The sequence below is a fragment of the Ilyonectria robusta genome (genome assembly GCF_021365365.1).
Source record: "Ilyonectria robusta strain PMI_751 chromosome Unknown BGZ61scaffold_1, whole genome shotgun sequence".
NCBI lineage: Eukaryota > Fungi > Ascomycota > Sordariomycetes > Hypocreales > Nectriaceae > Ilyonectria > Ilyonectria robusta.
The window spans coordinates 4,586,885-4,602,835 of NW_025764435.1; the positions used below are offsets into that span (position 1 = coordinate 4,586,885).

At 52.8% G+C, this 15,951-nt stretch overlaps 8 protein-coding genes across 8 annotated transcripts; 5 read left to right on the forward strand and 3 right to left on the reverse strand.

Moving 5' to 3' along the window:
- Positions 1–402: 402 nt before the first annotated feature.
- On the forward strand, positions 403–2,763 carry BGZ61DRAFT_338263 (uncharacterized protein; the record flags this gene model as incomplete). The annotated part of the gene is made up of 5 exons (XM_046239113.1): positions 403–633; positions 712–1,521; positions 1,569–1,924; positions 1,974–2,086; positions 2,138–2,763. 5 exons carry the CDS (start codon positions 403–405, stop codon positions 2,761–2,763), a joined length of 2,136 nt encoding a protein of 711 aa, XP_046113032.1.
- A 764-nt stretch (positions 2,764–3,527) lies between these two features.
- On the reverse strand, positions 3,528–4,501 carry BGZ61DRAFT_29741 (uncharacterized protein). Its single transcript, XM_046238647.1, has one exon. The coding sequence runs from the start codon at positions 4,282–4,284 to the stop codon at positions 3,754–3,756; it is 531 nt and encodes a 176-aa protein (XP_046113033.1). The 5' UTR covers positions 4,285–4,501; the 3' UTR covers positions 3,528–3,753.
- On the forward strand, positions 4,502–5,423 carry BGZ61DRAFT_29724 (uncharacterized protein). The gene has a single exon (XM_046238645.1). It carries the CDS (start codon positions 4,718–4,720, stop codon positions 5,213–5,215), a length of 498 nt encoding a protein of 165 aa, XP_046113034.1. The 5' UTR covers positions 4,502–4,717; the 3' UTR covers positions 5,216–5,423.
- A 207-nt stretch (positions 5,424–5,630) lies between these two features.
- On the reverse strand, positions 5,631–6,629 carry BGZ61DRAFT_471586 (uncharacterized protein; the record flags this gene model as incomplete). The annotated part of the gene is made up of 1 exon (XM_046248238.1): positions 5,631–6,629. One exon carries the CDS (start codon positions 6,627–6,629, stop codon positions 5,631–5,633), a length of 999 nt encoding a protein of 332 aa, XP_046113035.1.
- Positions 6,630–7,162: 533 nt separating this feature from the next.
- Positions 7,163–8,608, forward strand: BGZ61DRAFT_526235 (uncharacterized protein; the record flags this gene model as incomplete). Its single annotated transcript, XM_046252920.1, has 5 exons — positions 7,163–7,346; positions 7,398–7,454; positions 7,511–7,581; positions 7,643–8,016; positions 8,068–8,608. 5 exons carry the CDS (start codon positions 7,163–7,165, stop codon positions 8,606–8,608), a joined length of 1,227 nt encoding a protein of 408 aa, XP_046113036.1.
- A 999-nt stretch (positions 8,609–9,607) lies between these two features.
- Positions 9,608–10,862, forward strand: BGZ61DRAFT_379147 (uncharacterized protein). The gene is made up of 3 exons (XM_046242601.1): positions 9,608–9,835; positions 9,883–10,125; positions 10,178–10,862. The coding sequence occupies exons 1-3, from the start codon at positions 9,823–9,825 to the stop codon at positions 10,573–10,575; spliced, it is 654 nt and encodes a 217-aa protein (XP_046113037.1). The 5' UTR covers positions 9,608–9,822; the 3' UTR covers positions 10,576–10,862.
- Positions 10,863–12,340: 1,478 nt separating this feature from the next.
- Positions 12,341–14,151, forward strand: BGZ61DRAFT_489203 (transmembrane amino acid transporter protein-domain-containing protein; the record flags this gene model as incomplete). The annotated part of the gene is made up of 2 exons (XM_046250187.1): positions 12,341–13,588; positions 14,140–14,151. 2 exons carry the CDS (start codon positions 12,341–12,343, stop codon positions 14,149–14,151), a joined length of 1,260 nt encoding a protein of 419 aa, XP_046113038.1.
- Positions 14,152–14,366: 215 nt separating this feature from the next.
- Positions 14,367–15,515, reverse strand: BGZ61DRAFT_471590 (uncharacterized protein; the record flags this gene model as incomplete). Its single annotated transcript, XM_046248239.1, has 1 exon — positions 14,367–15,515. The coding sequence occupies one exon, from the start codon at positions 15,513–15,515 to the stop codon at positions 14,367–14,369; it is 1,149 nt and encodes a 382-aa protein (XP_046113039.1).
- Positions 15,516–15,951: the final 436 nt, after the last annotated feature.

A 15,951-nucleotide genomic window follows, 5' to 3' on the forward strand; every position in this document is an offset into this window, starting at 1 on the left:
CCGAAGCGTTCAGCCACAGGGGTCCCCTGAACTGGCAGTTAGGATTGGAGGCGTCGCTAGGCCCGTTTGGGGATGGGCTAGGCTCATCCAGGCTGAGCCAAGCTCAGCCGCGCTCGGCATCACGGCTTCAGTAATACGTAGGCTGGTCCACGCGCTGCTCCTCGCAAAATTGCCATTTTATTCGCATCAGCCTTTCGCCCAGCTTCTCTCCTCGCTGCGCCTCCTGTTCGACTTCGACATGATCCGGCTGTAGTCGTTCTTCCTCTGCCTCTCGACCTCCCGCCGTTCCCCCGTGTGCCGCCTCATCCAACCAGTTCCGTCTCAGGAGTCCACCTCGCCTAGCTAATCCTCGTCGACCCCTGGCTTACCCCCGTGATGGGAAGCGAAACGCCAGCCAGCAGCATGTCGGCTGCCTCGGCCGCGCCCATTCAACCTTCAACAAAGGCCACTGCCGCCGTACCGAAACTCAACAGCGAGATGGAGATGGGAAGCCTGCCCGGCGATGGCCAGGACCAGGAGGAGGACATCATGCAGATTGCCCGTGTGGGCGATGTCCCGGCCATGGAGAAGCTGTTTGAATCCGGCGAGTTCGACGCTACATATACCGATGACGAAGGGATCACTCCCCTGCACGTAAGTGTCCATTTTGATCCGGTGGGAGTGCGATGGAATAGCTTCCAGAGCTTGAAGCTGACAGATGCCGTCATCTAGTGGGCTGCCATTAACAACCAGTACGCCATGTGCAAGTTCCTCATCGACCACGGCGCCGAGATCAACAGAAAGGGAGGCGATTCGATTGCGACACCTCTCCAGTGGGCTGCCCAACGTTGCCATTACTACACGGTCAATCTACTCCTCCAGCATGGCGCCGACCCTCTTATCACCGACGCTCAGGGTTACAACACTCTTCACATCTCGACCTTTAACGGCAACGTCCTCCTTATCGTCCTCCTGCTACACCAGGGCATCCCCGTGGATGTCATCGACAACTTTGGCCACACGGCGCTGATGTGGTCGGCGTACAAGGGCTTCCCCGCGTGTGTCGACGTCTTCCTGCGATGGGGCGCCAGCGTCCATGCTACGGATGAGCAAGGGTTCACGGCCCTGCATTGGGCCTTGGTCAAGGGCAACCCGGGTTGCATTCTCAAACTTATCGAGTACGGAGCCGACCGGTTTGCAAAGACACAGACTGGAAAGACTCCAGCTGTGACCGCGAGCGAGTTGAACACCCAGTCCGCCTGGCACCGTGCCCTCCGGGAGTGCGGCTTCGACGAAGATGGCCATCCCGCAATTCCAGCGTGGCCTGGCGCAAGCTATTTCTTGAAGGACAAGAGGGCCTTTGTGACCAGGTTTCTCTTCTTCTGGCCGTTCCTGTTGGTCTGGTCAATGGTTATGATTTTATCGCAAGCACCCGTATATTTCGGCGTGCCGTTGGCATTGGCCGCTGTGTATGGCATCCAATGGTGTGCTCAGCAGGTGCTAGAGTATGCACCCTCTGACATGCGACACTTCCACAAGACAGTATGTTCCCTGGTCTCCCGTTCTGTCTTCATTCTAACCACGATTAGCCTTGGCTTGCTGGTATCTTTGCTGCCACGCTCTTTTTCGTCGGCGTGAACTGGCTGACCAATGTTTTCTGGGCAACGACGATGGGAGCGAATGCGGGAAACACACATACTTTCCTCAACCTTGCTTTTGGCGTATTCTTTGGCCTCACGGCGTATTTCTACATTGCTAGCATGAGATATGACCCTGGATTCGTTCCCAAGATGAACGGCATTGCGGAGCAAAAGGCCGTCATTGACGAGCTGCTTCAGCAGTGGAAGTTTGACGAGTCCAACTTCTGTGTTACGTGCATGATTCGGACGCCTCTACGAAGCAAGCACTGCCGTAGATGCCAGCGATGTGTTGCCAAGCACGACCAGTGAGTTTATCTGCTTCGTATAGATTGGGCATTGCTAACAGAACCCTAGCCATTGTCCCTGGGTCAACAACTGCGTTGGAGTTAACAACCACCGCCACTTCTTCTTCTACATTGTTGCTCTCAGCTTCGGAATTCTTTCGTATGACTGGTTGTTGTATCATTGTGAGTTGTTACACATTCTCGGCTCCTCTCAATCACTAATGGTGGCTTCAGATTTCAACACCGTTTCTGAGAATGCGTCGGACATTTGCAATGTTCTGAGCCCCAGTCTCTGCAAGATGGTCAACGCCGACTCTTACACCGCCCTCCTGGGTGTCTGGATTACGCTCCAGCTCCTCTGGGTGACCATGCTCCTATTCACCCAGTTCTTCCAGGTTTCCCGGGCCATGACTACTTTCGAGAACATGTACGGTATCCGAGATGCCAGTGCTACCACCGCTTTCACATCTACGGGTACTCCTCTCGACCCCAACCATCCTTCTCTATCCACACCCGCTGCCCACGGTGCCCACGGTCACAAGCATAAGGGCGGCATGCTCAAGCAGTGGAGCCGCCTCCTGGGCGTTGATCCTTTTATTGAGACCATCACTGGCCGAGGAGCCGCGTCTACTCAGAACAAGCGCAAGAAGAAGAACCCCTACAGCCGAGGCTGCGTGGCCAACTGCAAGGACTTCTGGTGCGATCCCGCTCCCATCTTTGGGCCGAGGGAGAATGGCACCGCCGTTCTTGGTGGCGAGAGGATTGACTACACGGCGACTTACGAGAGCCCGACACTGATGCAATTGACTGGCAGACGTGATCGTGGTGGTTACGAAGCTGTGGGCGGGGAGGATGTCTAAGCTGTTGCTTCCATGATTCACAACAGGAAACGCAAGCGAACGGAGACCAGATTCTCCAATGAATGAGACGGCCGGGCACGAAACTGGATTCGGTATATATACGGAAGAGGTGTGAGTGCGCCTCAGAAGACAATGTGTTACGAACACGGACAGACTTTGTGCATACAAGTGGGATGGGGCGATCGAGTAGATGAGGAGGGATGGGGACCAAGATGAGCTGTACAACGACGCGCCATGTAATATTAATGTCGATGATCTCGACAAGGAGCAATGGATGTTGTTTTTCGTGAATGATTCGCCTGAGGAGGATAGGGATGGATTGGATGTTGTTTTGTGATGACTGGTATGCTCTGTAAAGAATTGAACACCAGACTCGTGGTCTAACTGAAAATTGGGAAAGATATGGATGTGAGATGGAAGGAGAAATCCTCGACTGCAGGTTGTGTCAACCTGCCGACTCACCTTCGGTATTCCGTTCCGGACCAACGTCTCATCCTGCTGTCGCTTCCGTTGCCGGTGGCCGGTCTTAATCCGCATTTTAATAAACAGGACAGTGCGGTACCGGCCAGTCAGCTCGAGCCGGACCGTGAATACAGGACCTCGACGGGATCACATTACGCATGGCGATAAAATGACGGTTGCTTGGGAAATTGGTGTGACATGGCCCGATACAGAATGTCAGCCGCGCAGGTGGAACGTCGGGAGGTGCTCCTCGGGAATGACAGCAGTTCCAAGAAAGAAGCAAAGTACAAGAGCACGTTGGTGGCTTGAAGGGAGACAATATTGATGGCGTACCGCCTCCCTCGCTACTGGGCTGTTAGCTTACCCGCGATGGTCTGATCTGCAGGTATGTTGGTAGAGCCGTCTGGGGACAAAGGCGGAGATGCATCAGTTGGTGGCTTTGAGGTTGATTCAGACCAACATTAGCTCCTGGCCAAGCGCCCGTTGGACCGTCTGGGCTACATGAACCGACAGGCCAAGCACGCCGCCTTACACAGAACTGAGTAATTCGGCAGGGCTCCGGTCGGGCAGACTTGAGAAGCCGGCTATGACTCGGGAAGAGATTGAGGCGTGCCAGTGAGGTTTTGACGTCTCGGCAATCAGCCAGGGGCATGCCATTCCACGCAAGAGACGGCCAGGGGGATAGCAGGGTGGGCTAAGTTGGGGAATCCGAGACGGGGGGCATTCGAGGCAGGGCAAGATTCGAGGCGGCACAATGGGAGGTGACCTCTCATGTTCAGGATTCACATGCCGGTGCGGACATGACCTGGAAATAGTGACAGGTACGCTAATGTAACGTCCCAAAGCCTTCGGTAGTGGACGATCGTATTTGATTTTTGACAATCCCACGCTGACCTGTATCGTCATGGGGCTGAGCTGGTAAACTTGCCTCAATGCACTCATCCTGAGCGGGAGATGCAAGACGGGACGCAGGTCGGCCAGGTGAGGGCGAGAAAACGTCCCCAAACCTCCCACGGACACCACACGATCACTCCAGGGATGCCAATTTGTCGACCCCATTCCCGACGCCTCCGAAAAGAGGCGTATGCGAATAAAAGCTCGTCATGTCCGACGGGACCGAGAATGCTGATTGTACCTGCATGAGGGCAGACGGTGCAGCGACTGCGGAGTGTGGAGGGCCGCTCGTCCATTGAGGACCGCTCGTCCACTCCGGGCCGTGGCACAGGCGTGTAGGCGTCCTCCGATGCGCTTGTGAAAATCTCTGAGGCATGGTTGCTTTTTTATCAGGCCGTGGCTGTCGCGCCTTGAGATCGCCTGATCTGAGGAGTCACTGGGCAGCCACCCGGCAGGCTGGAGACTGGAGACAAGGAGACAAGAGGAATCTCCTGCAGAGCGTGGGCGGAGTTGATCAGTGAGCTCGCCCATACACATCGTAGAGTGACCTGCGTCAGACACCAAGACGGGGAACAGCAAGGATTACACTGCTTTCACCATGGTTTCTAATGGCATCTTTACGTACTGGCCACGTTACAGCCTTAGTTGGCGCCGTCTAGGTAATGGCAAAACGAACTTGTCCATTATGCTACCCACTGGAAAAGAAAAATGCTCGTCTTCCGCGTCTCCAGCATCACTCATGCGCCGGGACAGGCTGCGCAATGCCTTGCAGAGCCGTTGGCTGATGTGCATCGCAACTCGCAGGTACGAGCACGCTCAGTGGAGTTTGATCCAGGAACAGGGCCAAACGCGTCAACTAGCAACGCAATTGACCCGTTGCGTTGGTTCTGGTTCCCCGAGTCGTCGGCCAAGATGTTGCGTACGAATACGTGCGCAGACGACTCTTCCCCGTCGTGAAATTGGCTCGTGGACCGCCATCGACCGCATTCAGACGGAATCCGACGATGAGGTTGTGTGTGTCAATCGTGTTGTAGACGGGCAGGGATGTTCTCTCTTTGGAGCCCCAGTGTTTCCTCTTTTCGCATTAACCAACTGAAGAATCGCCAACCTTGCCAAGTCCGCCACGCCCCCTACGCGTACTACGCAGAAACCAGAAAAAGCAACTTCACGTCTCTCTCTCTCACAGCGCCAACACACAACGGGCCTTCTTTCCCCCCTGTGGCGCGGCGCTTACAGATTACCGACTCGGGGTTGGCAGCCAGAACTGGAGACGTTGGAGTTCGTCCTCACTCAAGCAGTGCGGCTCCGCAAGAATCGAAGCCGGACGGTTCTCGTCCCAAGTCCTTCTCGGGACACATCGGATCCCGCATTTCCTCGATTCGCTTCTGGATTGCCCTTTTCACACCTTGTGATGGGCCCTTTTCAGACCGGTCGCTCGAATCACACCATTTTCGGATTTTGGCGTCAACCTACTCTCCACCCAATGGAGCACGTAGATCGGTGAGGAAGCGTCAGAGAGGCGCGAGGAAAAAGAAACCTGCGAAGACGCAACGCGCCCAGAAAAAGAAATTTGCGACGGATAGCGTCGATATCGCTGTTTCCGATAATGCGCTCGCTATGGCGGAGTCCCGCGTTGGAAACAGTCGCGCCATCAAGAGACAAGGCCCTCGAAAAGTTTCCTGATTAGGCCCAATATCAAAAAAGCAAAGCCGTTGCGCCATCCGACTTGGGTGTGTTATCCTTCGGCTGTTGTTATCTCGAGTCGAAGAAGGGTGTGAGGCCCATGCTCCGAGTGATTCACCTCGACGGCGTCGATCCTCCGCATCGATTTTGGCCCTCAGACTTTCATGTTGCCGGAGATGCCTGCTTGTTGACCAACAAGCCATACGGCCTGAACCCGGCACATACCCCCTGCTGACAGGACTTGCGATTTGATCCTGAGTAGTATCCTCCCGGGGATGGACCATCGCCAGATTCAGAGTGCAACTCTCCACAGCACGAGCGTTTGGCAACCTGGACCAGTTCAACCCTAGCATCTCCATCCACTCCATCTCCCACATCGCGGCCGAGTTTGCGACGACGACGACGACGTGAGAAGTGATGTATCTCCTGGCCGGCTGTTGCAGTCGGCCCAACTCAAGAGACCTCCCCATCAAGCTGCAACGTGACTCGGACACGGGGGTGCTGGATGACTCGAAACCTACCTTTTCTTTCTTTTCTTCTGGTGTCCTCAGAAACCGCCCATGTGAGATGTGATGCATATCTCCAACAAAGCCATGTTGGTCGTCTCCGTCCAATCCCCGGTAGAGCCCGGGCGCCGCCGAGGAGCGGATCCTGGGACCGGGGTCGATGGACCCGAGACATGCCTGTCTGCCGAAGCTGGGTCCCGCGAGAGAGGCAGCGCAATAGACAACCTCGTCCACACCACAGCCGGCCCCGTTAAAGATTTTCTCCCAGGGCATCCCCACGCAGGCGGGGCCTTGGACACGGGGGGGCCTGGACGCGCGCATATGGGGAGCTGCCCACCCACCCTGGAGCATTGTGGAAGTTGCTTTTTATACATGCCCAAGTGAGCCGTCACTTTTCGTTCCTGGATGAGCCATGGAGCCCCATTGACTCGGGGATCAAGTCGAACCATCTTTCTTTCAGCCTTGGAGCCCCGGCCCCGGCCATTGTCGGCCATAACGGTCACCTTGCCGCTTCATCTGCCACCCTGGCCCACGCCCAAAGAGGATCCCAAGCAGTTGGGACGACGGACTTCTCACTGCGGCCGCGGTCCCTGAAGATTCTTAACATCCTTAATGCGATGTGGGACCTGGGGAGGGGGCGTGGGCTGTCGTTTTTTCGATGGCTGACGGGGAGGCCCCAGTTGAATTCTCATCCCGGCCGGCTCCATGCTTGAAAGCCAGGTCGAGGATATAATCCTCTTGGCCTCCCGGCAAAGCCACTTGCGAAGCTCGGTCACGCCCATCTTTACCGCAAGTGGTCGCCCAAACAACGAAGATCATCTCTTCTCCGTTGTTAGTCCCCGTCACCTACCGCAATGGCTCCCGTATACGTCATGGAGCCGCCCGAGGGCGAGGTGCGGACCGCCGTCCAACCCCCGAGCAGCGCCGGAGGAGTCCTGCCGGCCGGAGTTGCTACGACTGTCCTCGCCTGCATCGCCGTCTGTCTTCGATTGTTCACCAGGAAATATGTGGTGAAGGGTGTGCTTGGTCTGGATGACTGTTGGTGTCCCCGATTTATATCCTCGGATCGTGTGTGCTAACATCTGAAAGACATGTGTCTATGTGCTCTCGGCTTCTCCATCATCTTCCTTGGGCTCACCTCCCACCGTATGTTCTCTTCACATGACTTAATCTGTCTTGGGACTCGCTAACAACAGTGATAGTCAGCAGCCTTGGTGCCGGCCATCACATGTGGGATATCTTGTTGTCGGACTTCAGCCCGCACTTTTGGCAGGTGAGAACCCTCCAGAGCCTCCTTGGATGTGTGACTGTGCTAACATCTCCATGTTGAAAAGACGTCGATCAGTGCAACTCTTATCTTTGCCGTCTCCATCGCTTTCTCTAAGCTCTCCGTCCTGTTCTTCTTTCTTCGAATCTCCCCAGACAGGGTGATCCGCCGCGCCGTGCACACACTCATTTCTCTCATTTGCGTTTACACCCTTGTCTACATTTTCCTCATGATCTTCCGATGCCGACCCGTCTCGTCCGGCTGGGACCTGACTGTGGAGGGACAATGCATTGACAGCCTTGTCCCGATGTTGACCCTCAGCATTGCCAACATTGTCATCGACCTCTTCGTTCTTCTCCTTCCTATTAGGATCGTCATCCCACTGCAGATCCCTCTGCGACAAAAGATTTCCCTTGCTCTGCTATTTGCGACTGGTGGCTTGTGAGTTTACCCTTGACACTGTCGTCACGTCCCTCACTAACATCAACCCAGTGTCTGCGTCGCTTCCATCAAGCGGACGGTCATTATGTCACCCCTTCTGAGGTCTGATGACTACTCGTGGGATGTTTCCCAACAGATCATCTGGACCTACATCGAAGTCAACGCCGGCGTCATCTGCGCGTCGGTGCCGGCCTTGAAGCCCTTCTGCATGCGATACATCCCCATCATCATCTCGGCGCGGCTCCGTGGTGCTTCCCAGGACAAGTCTTCCTCCAAGAAACAGTCGAACGGCGCCGACAAGAAGAGGAGGAGCCGAAACATTTACTCTTATGAAATGCCCAGCCGCGACGAAGTGTCTGAAACCACACTGCAGGATGACGAGGCCCGGCTGTGGTCGTTGAGGGGCGCCAAGAACAATGGCAAACCGAGAGAAATAATCCAGGAAATGGAAAGTTTCGACACCTTGGCTGATAACGTCACCCTGCCTCCCAAACCAGAACCTGCCGTGGTCGGATTTGGAACCAAGCGCACTGAAAATGTCAACGGAATTCAAATCACCAAGGAAACTTACATCTCCTATGGCCCTGCCTGAGCACTCGATCACAGCCTCACGGGCCAGAATTGAAGATTCATTTCAAACCGCGTCGCTCAGTTGAGCATGGAAAGATGACTCCTCAGGGTCGTATGTCGCCCTGGTTCCGATGAGAGACGATGTCCGGGTGGAATTCAGAACCCAAGCCTTGTATAAGACAGGGTTGGTATAAATAGGCACTTGCCACTTAAAAAAAGAAGTCGCGATGAGAAAAACAGGATCAGCCGCGATTAGTCTGAATGGGACTATTTCAGCTTCAAGTGGAAGGTCGGCTGGTACCAGAAAAATAGAAGACAATGGAGCCCTTACATATTAATCAGATAGATGAACGAATGTATGACCGAATAAAACCTAATTTTTACAATTGAGTCTCAGTCCTTGCCAACATTTAGTCCAAATTTATCCCCAGTTTGAGAGTTGTCCATTGTTGCATCCATGACAGCCCCTTGCTGCCGGCGCGAAATCCCACGAGTTCCCAGTCGAGGGTTTTGCACGGAGATACAAGCGGATGACCGAGAAAAAGCATCTCCTGGCCAAATACGGAGTATGTTGAACCCCATTAAGGGATCTGCGCAAGACTTCTCGGAATGCTCCATCGATTAGAGTGAGACAAGATCGTTGCCTCAGCGGCATCCTTCAGGGACACAAACCCAGCAGTCCCAGGCGCCTGACGACGGCAGCTTCCTTTGCTACATTTCCTGCGGGTATTTCAAGGTCTGAATCCAGGGTAAATCCTCGCTGTACCCGAGCTGCAACGAATTACACTCGGCGGGGCCATCACGGCGACGGTAGCTTGTCCAGAAACCATTGGGGCAGCCTTACAGTACGAATGAGGAGGAGTGTTCTAAAGCGAGAGTCTGAGACATGCTCATTCACATGTTTCAGCAATCACTTCTCTCTGCAAGCCAAATCCAAGCCTCAATTCTGAGATGAATATCAAAAGGATGGCCTCAGCCACGGGGTGTCCCTTGGCGATGTCAATTTCACATGCCACATTCAATGGAATCTAGACAACACTCGAGAATCTAGGGAGTGATACAACACATTCCAGTCACTCTCAGAACTCGTGTTTGTTGATCCCCTTAATCTTGTATGGATGCCTCGACGGTTTCCTGCGACCATATTTCGCAAATATTATTTCTACGCTATCGTGCTACTTCGACGTTAAATCGCTATAGCGACCTGTAGCACAAACCACGACCCTAGTAGCAAATATGGAGTATCCCGGTAAGACTGCCTGCGCTACAACTATGGATCGATACTAATCGACACAGTCAAGGAGATCCCGGGCGTCATCAGAGCCCTCGCTCAGGGCAGTCCAGAGCAACAAGCAATCACGCTATCGGACTACTTTCTGCCAAATGCATCATTTTCACATCCTCCTTGCGACACGCCATCCCTCGCCAGAGGTTCGGTCCCTCTCGCCGGCGGCATTGACTCTCTATGGGTAGTGCTCACCATCTACCGATGGTATCGCACACTCAGCCCTCACATCGACATCAAGGTCGATTCTGCTGGTACGTCTGATATGCTTGGAGTCTGGTCGCCAGTGCTAATGTACTCTTGCAGCATTCGACCCACGCAGCGGGCTTCTCTCCGTATCACTTCGGCAGACCTTTGCCTTGTGGTTTATTCCTATCTACAAAGCGCCGGTCCGACTCGTTTCAGTGTTGCAACTCACTCAGATTACCTCCCCGTTACCCGACGAAACCAAGGATGGCTTTTCAAAAAGCGGTATTTCTCTGGTACCTGCAAGCCCTCGCTCGAATAGACCAAAGTACTACATCGCCAGTCAGGAAGACCTGTATCCGGTTGCAGATCGTATGCGGTGCTTCATACCAGGGCTAGGGCCTTTTCTTTGGTTCGTGTGGCAACTGTATAGTGCCTGGTTGTTCGTGATGGGATCACTGCTATTTTTGCCGCTGTACCTGCTGCTAAATCGATCAACTAAACCAAGGGCTAAGTAGCAGTGGGAATTTTCAGGGCAAAGCGTGTTAGGTGTTGGGATCTGCCTTTTTCTGTCTATTTGCGGGCCTGAAGCAGTTGGGGCTTCAAAGGTTGCGACTTTTTCGCTTTTACTGCTGAACGCAGTCACGATTGCTTTCATGATCAATAATGAATCGATATGGGACACGTGGGATTATAGTGGGGGATCATTTTTGGACGTTTGGGACGGATCATGACTAATTGGTTACTGAATACAATGATACGACACTCTACACTATGAGTGTTAAACTTGATGAACTAGTCAAGCAACGTGAACATAGTAGTATGGATGAACTAAAAATGAGGGAACCGTATCAGCAGATAAGGTGGTTTAGTCTAGTCATACGGCACGGTCCGAGAAACGATATCAGTCTCTGCCTGCCGCCGATTGACAGCCACGGCACACCTCTAGGTGCTGTTGGAGAAAGTTCCCCTGTAGCTTCAACCAACCTTTTCTGGAGTAACCGACGAAAGCAGGCTGATGGCTTAGTTGGCGGGTCGAAACTGAGGCTCGCTGGACTGTGGTCGATTGGACGCCGCGTTGAGCGTTGATGCTAAATTAACTCAACGTTGACAAGACCCAGGTTTGTACGACCCAAATAAAATAAAACATTCCTCATACAAGTAAATCTTAATCCCCAACGTTGCAGAGTGCAGTACGTATCTCACAACCATGTAAGTGGGTAAACTCTCTTGGCCAATGCTTCCCGCCCCATTACGAATTTTGCCTCAACTTCTAGAAACCTTCCTCTCAACCGACCCCGGAGCCGCTGTGGAGGCGTTGATCTCCAACCGCCACTCATCTCCCTTCTCCCAGGAACACGGCATTTCCATGTGACGAATTGAAATGCCTCGCGTCGCCACTCGACAGTCCATACTCCCGTCGTCTGACTCGGGGTCTCCGCGGTAGCATGGGGACAATTAGGTAAAATGGACCGACTCTTGACTCACGGAATCCACATCAACCAAATTTTCCCCATCGTAAAACTTCGCTCACGCCTGATGCACGCCCTGGCAATCATTCTCAGACCCGAGAAAACGTTGGTTTTGGTTCTCTTTTGCTTTGCCAATTGTGTGGTAGAACGATGAGTAAAACCAAGCTACGAATGCAATAAATTGGAGTTGGCGAAACTCGGGGTGAGGAGCCACATTGTCCTTGTCCACCGGGGATTTTCCCCGGATCTTGAAAGCTACCCAGATATCCGTCTCATCGGTTCCGTAGCTCATCATCTCTTTTAGAATGGTCCACATCCATGGATCAACAGTTGGCCTATGCTGCTGGGTCGAGGCTAGACGGCCATTCTGGATGGAGATTTTTGCCATGACTGGTCATCATCGACTGACAAACAGACTTTGCTCCCCCGAGGTTCTCCAGAAACCCTGAGCTACGAGTCCGACCTCGGGTGATCGTGTCCATCCTCAAAAGGGCCGGATCCCCAGAGTTTAATTCTTGTCCCATCTCGATTGACTTCCTGTCTACCAACTCTTTCCCCGAGCCTAAATTCACCGGGCCGAACACCAACGCCTTCTCCGGCTCTATCTCGAATACCCCTGGACCACAGAGTTCTGGACCTCAAAACCGTCTGTGTGACCATGATAGACTAATCAACACCTACAATGATCCCCACAACAACTACTCCTCCTGCGGCCGAGGCCGCCGACAACATCACCAAGAGTGCCAACAAGGGTGCCGGCAATCATGGTCCGGGCAACTTGTTCGTCCCGGATGACTCCATCAGCGAAAAGATGGTGGGAGAAGTGACCGAGTTCGAGAAGCGCAAGATCATTGCTGGAAATGCAAAGTTCCACCGCCTCGGCTGGAAGCGCCTCACCATTGTGTTGATCGTCCAGGCCATCGCCCTGGGATCGCTGTCCATCCCGGCCGCGTTCGCGACCCTGGGCATGGTTGCTGGTGTCATTTGCTCCGTCGGTATCGGCCTGATCGCCATTTACACATCATACATTGTGGGACAGGTCAAGGTGAACTTCCCAGATGTGCAGCACTACCCTGCCGCAGGAGGGCTCATGTTTGGCCGGGCCGGATACGAAATCTTCGGCGTCATGTTGACGCTTCAGCTTGTGTTCCTAACGGCCTCGCATTGTTTAACGGGGACAATTGCGTTTCAAACTCTCACAGAGAGCGATGTCTGCAGCTTGGTTTGGGGCGTAGTGTCTGCCGTCATCCTGTTGCTGCTCGCTGTGCCTCCCAGCTTCGCTGAAGTGGCCATCTTGGGATACGTCGATTTCGTCTCGATTATTCTGGCCATTGGAATCACTATTATTGCGACCGGAGTCAGGAAATCCTCCATTTCACCTCCGGTGGAATGGTCAGCGTGGCCAAAGGAGGACATCAGCTTCGCAACGGCATTCATCGCGATTTGCAACATCTTCTTCGCCTACAGCTTTTCGATTTCTCAATTCTCCTTCATGGATGAGATGCACACGCCTACAGACTATATGAAGTCCATCTGGACTCTGGGAGGCATCGAAATTATCATCTACACTCTCACAGGCGCCCTCATCTACTCCTTTGTGGGAGTTGACGTCAAGTCACCCGCCATCTTGTCCTCGGGATCGACGGTGGCCAAAGTGGCCTTTGGAGTTGCACTGCCTGTCATCTTCATCAGTGGATCCATCAACACAACGGTTGGTGTTCGATATATCCACGGGAGGATGTACAAAAACAGCGTCACTCGCTTCGTCAATACTAAGAAGGGCTGGATCTCGTGGTTGGCTTTGATCACGGTATTTACCTGGATCAGTTTTGTCGTTGCAGAGTCTATCCCATTCTTCAGCGACTTGATCGCCATCACATCGAGCTTGCTGAACTCCGGTTTCACGCTGTACATCCCTGCCATGATGTGGTTCATTCTTCTCAAGAAGGGAAATTGGTACAGCAAGGAGAACCTTTTCTGGAGCATTGTCAACGGATTTATCTTCGTCATGGGACTCATTCTCTTGGTCGGAGGTACCTATTCGTCGATTAAGAACATTGTAAGTTGGAATCCCCAAACTTGACGAGGATGGCTATCTAACACTGCACAGAGAGACGAGTACAAGGCTGGAACTGTAAATAACGCATTCACTTGCGCTTCCTTCGTGTAATGTAGAAAGTTTCCGTTGGTGTCATCGCTTGGAGATGGTGTACTTGGAGATGTGTAGATATGACGCCTGTTACTATACAGACGAGAACATGTTTCAATATTGAGGAACTCACAGATTAATACTTCGATGTCAAAAATGAGCTCGTGTTTGAGTGTGAGTGATTGTTAATACATGCAGAGTACATGAGAAGGACAAGAGCATATGTCATCATAGTAGGAGCTAGAACTGGCCCGGGTACTGGGTACTGCATTCCGGCAGAGCAAAAAGCGATGCGACATCAATATACCCGAATACAAATAAAATTCATGCGTTCAAAGAGCGCGAGTCTTGTAGCGGGAGGAAGGTGATGGAAGGTGAAGGCGTGGATGCAGGCACGGAAAATCAGCCATCACTCCGCGCTGTCCCATCACCGAACAGTTCAAAGACGTACACATGGGCAGATGGTGAAGTAACAAACAGAATAGCATAAAGAAATCCTAAAGCAAAACATAAAGTCAAGAACTAAAACAGAGAACAAAACAATTTCCTCGACAGCTAGGAGTGAGGCAGAGGCAGGTCCACACACGTTTCTGACGTGGGGACTTCATCGCAAGTGCAGCGAATGCCATGGTCGTACTTTTGGGCCTCACCCCTTCTCGACATGGTCAATCTTGCAGTCCCCCATTCCTTAGTCCTTCTTGTCGTCCAGCTTCTTCTGCTCCTCCTCCTTCTTCTGCTCCTCCTCCTTCCTCGCCCTGTCCTCCTCCAGCTTTTTGGCCTGCTTCTGCTTCTTTTCCTTCTCCCTCTGCCGCTCCTCCTCCTCCTCCTCCCTTTCCTCCTCCGCCTTTTCGGCCTGAATCTTCTTCCTGTGCTTCTCCTCCTCTTCCTCCTCTTTCTTCTTCTTCCTGTCTTCCTTCCTCTTCTCCTCCTGCACCTCCTGCTCCTTCTTCTTCTTCCTTTCCTCTTCCTGCTTCTTCTCCTTCTTCTTCCTCTTGATTTCCTTCAACTTCTTCTGCGTCTCCTCCTTCTCCTTTTCGACCTTTTTCTTCCTCTGACGTTCTTCCTCCTTATTCTTGGCCTCAATCGCTTTCCACTTTTTATCGAACGCGGCCTGCTCCAACGCCTTCGCGTAGCTCGCCTCCATCTTGATTCTCTGCCTCTCGATCCTCTCCAGGTTCTTCTTCTTATTCTGCAGGGCCGTCTTCTTCCTGTTCTCCTTCTTCTTCTTCTTCTCGTCCTTCTTCAACTGCTTCCCGTCAGCCTTCGCCTTCTCATATGCCTCGTTTTTCTCGTCAGTCTCTTCTTTTGTAAGCTTCTTTTTGTCTGCCTTCTCCTTCTTCTTTTGTGCCTTCTTCTTCTTCTTCCTATCCTTCCTCTTCTCGTTTTCCTCTTCGTTGATGTCGTCTTGTTCCTTCTTCTGCTTGTCCTCAACCGCTTTCCACTTTTTATCCAATGCGGCCTGCTCCAGCTCCTTCTTGTACTTCGCCTGCCGTATGATTCTCTCGTCCTCGATTCTGTCCAGGTTCTTCTTCTCCTCGGCCTGCGCTTTCACGACGTCGGGATAAATGAAGTCCTCCGCTTTCCAGGTGCCGTTTCTCTTAGCCTCGTCCTCGATCTTTTTCCGGGCTCTCTGCCGGTCGTCCCATGCGTGCCACGCCTTGGCGTAGTCTCTGTTGTTTTTTTTAAACCACCCGTTCCGTGGGGACAGCTTTGAAACAATGCCGCTGCTATCTGGTGTAGCAATTGTGTCCCGGCGAGGCATGTGCGACCCCTGCAGAGGGACAGCAAGGGCACTGGCCAAAAGGCCGAGGGTGAGGGAAACGAAGCCGAACTTCATGTTTTCGACGAGAAGAGGAAGTGATAGAGAAAAAGATGGTTTGAATGGGGACGGTGAGTAAGCCTCCGCTGGATGGGCTCCCACCTAACTGTAGTCAGGAAATGGCTGAGATGTCGGGAGACTATCTTTCAGTTGATAGCATCTGGACCGGGAAAATGTTTCTTGTTGGAGAATCCCCTTGCTTTTATATCTAGACATGATGGGGGTTGTTACGAGGCAGATGTCATGATTGATCGTTAAGAGCAGATGTATCTCTGGTACCTCGGGTGGTTCAGAATTCAGAAGCCAATGGTTAAACTCGTCAGTTACGCGTCACGCAGGAAAATATCTAATTCATCTATGTCGGTCGGAATCAAAAGTGTGCTGCAGAAGCAGCGTATATCCTGTACAAGAGGCTCTCACGTTGCATACTGAATGAGACGTAGGGTGGATCATC